The 9,112-nt window shown below is 32.3% G+C and overlaps 2 protein-coding genes across 4 annotated transcripts in view; one reads left to right on the top strand and one right to left on the bottom strand.

Moving 5' to 3' along the window:
• The window catches only part of LOC105122701 (CDK5RAP3-like protein), a 6,455-nt gene extending 5,842 nt beyond the window's left edge, over positions 1–613 (top strand). Inside the window, exon 10 of the mRNA XM_011021962.1 lies at positions 238–613. Coding sequence (XP_011020264.1) covers positions 238–369 — 132 coding nt within the window. The 3' untranslated portion in view covers positions 370–613. The remainder of the gene's footprint in view (positions 1–237) is intronic.
• An 871-nt stretch (positions 614–1,484) lies between these two features.
• LOC105122700 (probable protein phosphatase 2C 27) lies at positions 1,485–8,115 on the bottom strand. 3 transcript variants are annotated; one of them, XR_841735.1, is made up of 6 exons: positions 7,547–8,115; positions 6,228–6,431; positions 4,984–5,195; positions 4,137–4,693; positions 2,071–2,260; positions 1,485–1,970 (listed from the first exon to the last, which is right to left on the bottom strand). XR_841735.1 is itself a non-coding variant. In XM_011021960.1 (5 exons), exons 1-5 carry the CDS (start codon positions 7,724–7,726, stop codon positions 2,256–2,258), a joined length of 1,158 nt encoding a protein of 385 aa, XP_011020262.1. In that variant the 5' UTR covers positions 7,727–8,115; the 3' UTR covers positions 1,942–2,255. The 3 variants fall into 3 exon arrangements, 2 of the variants coding, with proteins under 2 accessions (XP_011020262.1, XP_011020261.1); XM_011021960.1 differs by having other exon boundaries at positions 1,942–2,260; XM_011021959.1 differs by lacking the exons at positions 1,485–1,970; positions 2,071–2,260 and adding an exon at positions 3,665–3,857.
• Positions 8,116–9,112: the final 997 nt, after the last annotated feature.

Raw genomic sequence — 9,112 nt, 5'->3', positions numbered from 1 at the left:
TCTAGTTTACTTTCACGATAATGAAAAAATATGATCCTGGTGCATATATTTGGTGAACGGTCTTTGGATAACTGTACTGAACCTCTTGATTTTACCTTGGATTTGTTTTTTTAAAAAAGACTCTCAGATGCACTCAAATCGTTTTCTTGGGTGAAAATTCTTTAGAAAGGAAAATTAAAGTTAGCAGTGGAGTTTTGTTTTTGGAAACAAACTGAATTGTTGGTGTTTCAATTGCAGGAAGCAGCTCTTGCTAAAACCAGGGAGCTGAAGAAACTTTGCGAGAAGACACTCTCGTCCATGTTTGATGGAAGACCTGTTAATATAATCGGAGAGATCAATGCCTTATTGAGCAGTGGAATTGGTGCGTAAACACTTGAGACTTCTGTCTCATGCTGTAAACTTTAGGCTCAAAGAATCTTCTTTACAGCTCGAAAAAAATGAAGAAATGTTGGAAAAGCTAGTCCATCGTTCTCAACAGACGAGGGAAAAAAAAAAGACTAATTACTTTGAACTAGCTGTAAGAAATAATTGGTGGGGGAATTCTTATAAATTATTTTTCACCTGGCTCCTTTTTTTTTAAACAATGCTAATGATATTAATATTTTATTGCTAACATTATTGTTGATCATATAATGCATTGATGAATTACAGCACGTTTGCCTGATTAATCGTTAGGATCCACGGTACCATGTTCTAAAAAAAAATACAACATTAACGTTGTTTTAAAAGTTTTTCCATGTTGAATACGCCGTAGTAATTAAAAAATGAACTTGTCGTATGCTTGGAGGCTTGTACTCTTTAATACGTTTTTTTTTTTAATTAATGAATGGATGTGAAAACTATTTTTTTAAAGAACTTAATGCGTGAGAGATATTTTGTAACTAAAAAAAAAAAATCCCATATTGGTGGTAAAAAGGATCGGAAAAAATTATTATATACCTAATGTTTTTTTTTATTGTTTTAGGAAAGATTTCTTTCTTTGGCAATATAATCTCTCCATGATCTATTTATCATAAGAAATAGCTAAAAAAATTCTTTCTATTCTTAGAGATAAATCACTATTCCCGCAAATAGTGTAATTACCATTTTATACTTTCTAAAAATGTCAATGATTTTACTATTATAGGAGGTAATTGGATCTTTTTGTAAGATTTATTGGTCATTATAAAACTGAGTGTGGGATATGTATGTTTTTTATTTTTTTTATTTTTTAATATAGTGAAATGGCTGAATTATTCTTAAATAAAGTACAATAAAATAACTAAATTGTTTTTAGAAGCAATTTTTTTTTAACTAACATACATGAGTTTATTTATTTAAAAAATACTAAACACACAATTTTATTATATAATCCAACAATCTCATCTTCTTAGGATCCAATAATCAATAATTTTCCAACTTCACATTTAAAACTTCCGTATCCGTAACATGTGCACAGAACTTCCAAAGTTTTGGCTTTGATGTTCACTGGGGATGTCACTGTGGGTCCTCGATAGATCGTAGTCTATGATATAAATAGCCATGTCCTGAGGTAATACCATGGCTGTCGCACGCAGCAGGTTCACATGGAAGGATACAAGTATATTTTTTAGCTACCTTGCCCTGTCATTTCTCTGTTGTTCTAGTTTATGTTCAGTGTCTTCACCTTTTCTGTTTGGGAGCCAGTGCTCTGCTTCTTTTGCTTTCATGGTTTCTTCTATTGATCTACTTTGGCTTATCAAAAAGAAGAAGAAGAAGAAAAATGATAAAAACGAAACTCAACCTCAGACCTCACCCCCTTTGCTCATGCAAGAGTACCTCGTAGCTACAAACTCTTTGGTTTTTTTAGCGAGCGTTTTCCCATTTATTGTAGCATAATTGCTGGGCATTAAGAAGACTAAAGTGCAAGAACTCTCAAGCATCATTTCTGAGTGATTTGAGCTCTATTGTCAGGAGTTCCAGCCAGCAAAACATGTTTTACAGCAATTTATCTAAGAACGATAGAAAAGTCACACCAATAACAGATTTCCTAAACGAGGTTGGTAAGTAAATTGATTGTTGGAAATAAAAGAACCACTGTAATTTACGAACCTGCTTAGAATAGACTGTTATCAAACATGCCACCACTTCATGTGGTGAAGGCAGAGGATATAGGAACCAAACTAGTGACACAATGAGTTATGATACTAGTTTGTCTTGTTGGAATTTGTGTTGGGCAGTTTTGGAAGCTTCCAAGTCAAAATGTCCTGCTTGTGGTGAGAATAAACTTTGAGATGTCATCCTTTTAATTTGCAAAAATAAGAATCATTAGACATGGAAGCTACACTGTTGTGACTGAATTATTTTTATTCATAAAAAATGGTATTAAAATGCTGCAACCATTCTAAAAAAAAAGAAATTTATTTAAATTAGATTAAAAAAATAGATAATAGTAGCACTCAAAACAAATAAAAAAATAATTATGATAACCGGGGAAAAATTGCTAAATAAAAAAAAATGATGCTTCTTAATTATTAAGCCAATTAAATATGAAGGGACAAGATTGGATAACTTCATAGAAAAAAAATTAACAATTTGAATTAATATGAATAATTTATAACTCGAGTATTAAGAGTCAAAAGCCAAATCAATGTAAGGTTATGAAATTAGAATAATTCTATAGACAAATACAAAGTAAAACATAAAGCTCATTTAAAAAAATTATTAAATGATACCAATCCATAAATAAATAATATCAACCCATATTAATTTTTCAAACTTGTGATTTAGGTCATTAGAATGAAAGTACCATACATGAAAAAAATTATGATATCTAATTCTCAACTAATCAAATATTATATTAAAAGAATAAAAATGAAATTAAAAAAAATTGTCACATACTAGAATTAAATGTTAAAATTAAAAATAAATAAAGATTTTACAAAGAAGCAAAGAAAAATAATTGAAAATAAAAAATAAAAATTAAAGTTAAAATTTTAATAAATAAGTGAACATTTTTAAAATTTTAAATGGTCAACACAAGTTTCAAGGTGACAACAAAAAATAAAAAAAAATCACCATTAATAACAAACCATTTCATCACCATTACCATACATCACCTTACATCACCTTCCAAGGAAGAAGACATCATAATTATTTTAATAACAAGACAGAAGTGAATTCTTTTAAACTGAAAAACATATACCGCCAGAAAGCTACAAGTACCAACCACTTTTTGTCTAACAAAATATTTTATATTTATTAAAATATCAAATTATTTTCATTCAATTTAATAATAATAAAAAAAACAAGTTAAAAAATAATTTTAAAAATTTTGTTTTTGAAACTAATTGTTATTTTACTATATTTTAAAAAGTAGAAAAACATCTCTGGACGCTAGCTTTAAAAATTTTTCTTTTGAAAATAATTTAATCATCCTATTGTGCTTAAAAAACAGAAAAAACAATTCTATTCCCTATCAATCTGATAATAATCAATCAAACTTGCAAAAATATTGAATCATGCCAACACCAAGCCATTGATTTTTCAGGGTGAATAACAAAATGATAATTGAACTGTTGCAGTGGATACTATTATGTGTGTCTGGTATTCATCCTTCCGTTTTAGTTTGGTGTGGTTTTTTTTTTTATATACCGGTACCAAGCATCAAAAGTTTGAAACTATATATATGACAATCGAAATTTTAAAACAATTGTACATGCAACATATGAAAACCGAGAAATTGCGTACAGTATGCATTAATATTCTGCTGTTAATGTAATGTAAAACTTAAGAATTCTTTAGTATCTATCTAATGTAAAACAACTAAAAAGCATACTCGAGAGGTAAAATCTTGCAGTTAAAAGGCATGCTTACTTTTGCAGCAAATCAATCCCTGCCTTAAACATACAAATATCCATTATTTAGAACAATTTTGGCTTGATACCTATGGAACCTAGCAGACAATAAGAAGGAAGAAAGGAAAATGTATAAAGACTCCTATTAATGAAGGAAGAATGATACGAGGGAAGAAAAAAGCAGTTTCTCTTTGCCAACGAATTTATATACAATATACACAAATAAAACTTGAGAACAACCAGTGTAGCTATGTACTGTTATTTGACAGGTTCTACCCTTCGTTACCGGGGAAAACTTTATCGAAAGATTTTAAGCATTACCTTCTAGCAAGCATTTGAGATTCCGAAGTCCCTCGGCGGAAATGCTCCGCCTGAATCTTGTCCTCTGTACCACCACCGGTGGTGGTGGCTCCAGGTGAAAGCTAACAATTACAACAGTCAAGTTGTCGGTTGCTTCCCGTTTTATTGCTTCCCCGACCATTTCTCTGCAGCACCGCTTCACATCATTGTGCTCTTGAAGTCTCTTCCTAACAAAATCTACTGCATTTTGGTTTGAGTATACATCCCATATTCCATCACTTCCGATTATCAAAAACTCATCTTCCTTGGTCAACGTAACCAATTTAAGTTCTGGTTCAGCACTTAATGGGCCGCTTTTGTCACCTGTTTTCTTCATTCCTTCGAGATGCCAATCACCTAATGCACGGGTAACACCTAACTGACCATTTAGATAACCATCATCAATGAATCCACCTAAGGACTCAATTCTAGTCCTTTCTTTAATGCAGCAAGGTCTGTGATCCTCTGACATTTCCTTAGCTATTCCACCTCGTGATAATACTGCCCGACAATCACCAGCATTTGCCACAAGTAATGACCTGTCCAAGATGAAAACATTTTTTTATCAAGCAATGCACTTTATCAAAAGACATAATGGAATGCCAATATATGATATTACTAAATGTTTGGAGCAATTCCTAACAAGTTAAGATCTCAGGTCTCATTGCAGATCTTTATGAAAGGTCAGAAAGCTATATAATTGGGTCAGGACAGGATGATCTTGGAAGTCAGAAATAGACTAAACAAAAGGGATGGCGTGAACTAGAAAGTCCTGAATAAACCACAGGAAGGAGATGACTGATCGCTAAATAGGATAGGAAGCACTCACCTCCCAAATATCATTGCAGTAAGTGCAGTAGTGCCAGAAGAACGGGCTGACTCAAGGGAGCATGACTTTTCAAATGCAGCATCAGTCTCAATGAATGACCTTGCGACCACTTTCTCAAGTTTTACAGGGAAATCAGCATCCTCAACAATGACTTTTGGTAAATGTTCACAGACAAAATGTGCTGCACTCTCTCCTCCATGCCCATCAAATACCTGTTTTCCAAAGTATATGTAATTTTCAAAATAAGAATGAAAAAGTCCCATTTATTATTGCTTTGTGTATGCTTGTTGGCATTATTTTTCTAAAGATTTATGGGTAAAAAAGGAAATCTCATCCACTAGGAAAAGGAAATCTCATCCATGCTCCCAAAAATTGTGTTATAAATGGGTAGTTTCTAATCCTTAAAACATGACCAACATCTGATCATTAACCCCAAAGAAGGGTTCCAGTCATGCTAATGGCTCCACATCAGCCTCAAATTAATACCGTCAGTTTTGCATGCTTAAAATATCAAAATGGTGATGATTGCTTTCCTGTATAGATAATAACCCTCTAGTTTAAAGTATCTAGCACAACTAAAAGAGTGAAAGTGTTGATGAATGATGTCCTTATTCAGAATGCATAACATCTTTAAATATAGGAAACATTGCTATCAAGACTCATTAACCACAGGAAGCTTCAAGTCCCTTTTGCCTCGTTGTAGTTACAGGGGAGTGCTTAAGTTGATAGACACTCTCAATTTGTGGACTTGATGCTTCTATAGCATTACTTTAGACACAATTATGATGGCAGAATACAGGATATAAAGCACAGGTTTTAAGCATACTAATTGAAAACAGTGGCACCTTCAGATTTTCAAGTCTAAAGTGATGCTCAGATTAAATTAATTTGAAGTGATAAGCTTTGATTAGATTTTAGACTAAAAAGTGCTATCTTCATTATAAGTTCAAAGAGAGAAAAGTGAGATCAAGACAACTTCATTGTCCTCCAAGTCAACCTGGTACTCTATAAAGGTATACCACAACGAAGTTTGGTAATCATGAAGCGAAAGAAGCCCTCGTCCTAAAATATTTCTACCATATAAGCTAGAAGACCAAAAGCCATGATTTTTATTTTTATTTTCACTACCGAACAGAAAGCACAAGTAAAAATATAATGCTTGACAAGGACCAAAACAACAGAAAAACATAAGACTCATTAGCAGCTAAAATAGCAGATAAACAACAGATTGGACAATAACTTACACCATAGAAAGAAATAGCATGCTCACTGATGAGCAAATTGGAGCCAAACTTCTTAGCCAAGTCACTGATGCAAATGTGTGTGTCTTCCATGTAAGGCCGACCACCAATATCAGACCATTCTCCTGAGCGAAGGGTGGGGAAAAAATCTGTTAGAAGATTCTGTTTCCTTTCTGTGACCACTCGATCCTCGCAGATGCTTTCCAGCTGAAAGAGCAACCACAAACAAATAAAACTAAATGAGATTGCAGAAGAACAGATAGTGATGAAGATAAATATTCCACAGAAGGCTAAACAAGGATGATAACAAGTCTAGGGTAATCACCACCAAAGAGAGAGTAATATGGGATTGTAATAATACTTCTGATTAAGTGCAAATTCAAGACCTCTAAATAACAGAAGTGAGATTATGGACATAGAAAGGCATGAAATGGTTAATGATTAAGAATCAAGACAGGGTTCCTACGTTCAATTTACAAGATACTATAAAAATAAAAGTTCAACCAGGATTAACGATTTACAACGAGCCCTGTTCTTTGATTCACTCTCTTTCACCATCTATCTATCTATCTATCTGTCCATGATAACTACGAGTCCAAGAAAAATAGTAAATAAGTCAAGGGAATAAAATTGAAGAGAAATTATTTACCAAAGCAAGCAGTACCATGCAGGTGGTGAAAAAAATAAATTAGAGTCATAGTACTGTAACTAGCTCATTGAAGCAACAAACAAGAAAATTTTTAGTGCAGACTGCAGAGAATCAAGGCAGAAAAAATATTGTATCCACATATCTCCAAAAGCCCACAAAATCCATGAACCAGCAACAATTTCATAATTAAACAACCAGCTAAAAGTCGGAAGCTTTTTAGAGCAAATAAGGAAAAGGAAATTAGAAAGCAACACTAAATATGGATACCATGAACCAGTAACAATTTCATTATTACACAACCAGCTAAAAGTCTGAAACCTTTTAGAGCAAACAAGGAAAAGGAAATTAGAAAGCAACTCTAAATATGGATCATCAAGAGCTTCAACAGCTAGGGTGGGAGAAAAAAAGACATACAAATTCATCAACAAAAATCAAGTTAGCATGGCATTAATGAACTGATAACATAAAGTCAACAACTCAATTCTCACCAAACACGTCTTCAAAGGAAATAACATAATTCAGAACACAAACATGCACGGACAAAAACACCAAAAAACATCCCAACTTTGGAAAACAGTAAATCAATTCCAACAAAAAACGGGCAGAATACAGAACACAAAAAAGAAGAAGAAGAAGAAGAACCCAACTAAGGAAAAGAAAGAAGGATTCTTACAGGATAAGAGTTGGCAACACTGATCCCACCACTAGAACAAATCAAAGAAGAGTCTTGATCAAAATTCTCCATCCGGGTTTGCAAGAGGTCACAATGCAAAGGCCAAGATTGCATCTTGTTGCTATTACTATTATTGTCAATTGGGTTCTCTATTTCTTGCTCTGCATCCTTTGCACACATGGTTATGGTCAATATTATTATTATTATTATGTTGGTGACAGAAAAGGAAGAAGAAAAAAAGAGACTTTTTAGAGTCTTTGGCAACTAGTTGTTGTCTTTGTGGGAATCCAAAGCAGCAGCAACACGCCTCACATGAGAGGAGAAAAAGAAAAAGTAGAAGAAGAAAGAGAGAATCAAAGAGAAAATGCTAGGATTAGAGAGGGGTGGAAGACTATGAGGAATATATCTAAGATGACAAAATGGAGGCTAATGGGGTTCTATGGAGGAGTTGTTGAGGGCCGAGAGAGAGGGTGAGTGAAAATAAGAGCCGTTAAATTAGAGATTTTTCTAAGAAAGCGTGGCTGAAAATCGGTTGGTTAGGTTGTAGTTGCAGTTGTAATTGCTGCTCTATTATCCCAAACGTTGTTCTTATGGGCATCGTGGAAATTGGATACATAAAATAAAAATCTTGTACCCTGTCTTTTTCTTATTTACGAAATGCCCTTTCAGCTATGCCTTTTGTTGTTGTCGTTGTTGATAGGAAAAGGGATTTTAATCTACATAAAAAATAGAAAGAATAATTTTAGGGATATGAAGAATAATTCAAAGAAATATGTTCTATTTAAAAAAAAAAATCATATCTTAATGGATTAGAAAATATGATATTTTTATAATATCCACAACTTAAAATCTAAAAAAATAAAACATTCAAAGATTTTATTTTCAATAACTCAATAATATTATGTAAATGATAGAAGGCCCTTTTAAAAAATAATAGAGAGATTGTCAAGCAATGTAGCCTTATTTCTGTCGAGTACTGAATTAACTATAAAAATTAAATTTATAATGTATAGATTGCGTGAATAAATAAATAAATAAGCATTTTTCCTCGGTGGTTTGAGAAAAAAAGAGTTTATATGGTGCCTTGATGTACACTTAAAACAAATATTCTTTTTTAATGCGTTTATGGTACGTAAAAAGAATAGTTGTTGTAAAAACACGTGTTTGAAAACTTATATTAAAAATATAGGTAACATGTATGTATTGAATAAATGTATAATAATCATTTAAACAACTTAAAGGCCATAAAATAGTGTTTTAAAATTATTTAAGAGTATTCGAATTAATAAAACAATTTCTATAAAATTTGTGTTTTTATATATAATTATGGATAATATTATTGACAACCATAATGCTACATATATATGTAATGGGCATTTGGTAATGAATATTATTGTTTTGAATTTCTGGAAAAGTTTAATGAACAAGAAAAAAAAATCGCCTTTGTCACGTAAATGCATCCTAGTTGTGGAATTATATACATACATTCATACATACATACATATATATATAGAAACCTTCCTTCCATGAACTTCTAAGAAATTTCACGAAAGTTCATGGATGAAG

The sequence above is a fragment of the Populus euphratica genome, unplaced genomic scaffold (genome assembly GCF_000495115.2).
Source record: "Populus euphratica unplaced genomic scaffold, PopEup_1.0 scaffold20.1, whole genome shotgun sequence".
Classification (NCBI taxonomy): domain Eukaryota; kingdom Viridiplantae; phylum Streptophyta; class Magnoliopsida; order Malpighiales; family Salicaceae; genus Populus; species Populus euphratica.
This window is presented reverse-complemented; position numbering and strand designations above follow the sequence as displayed.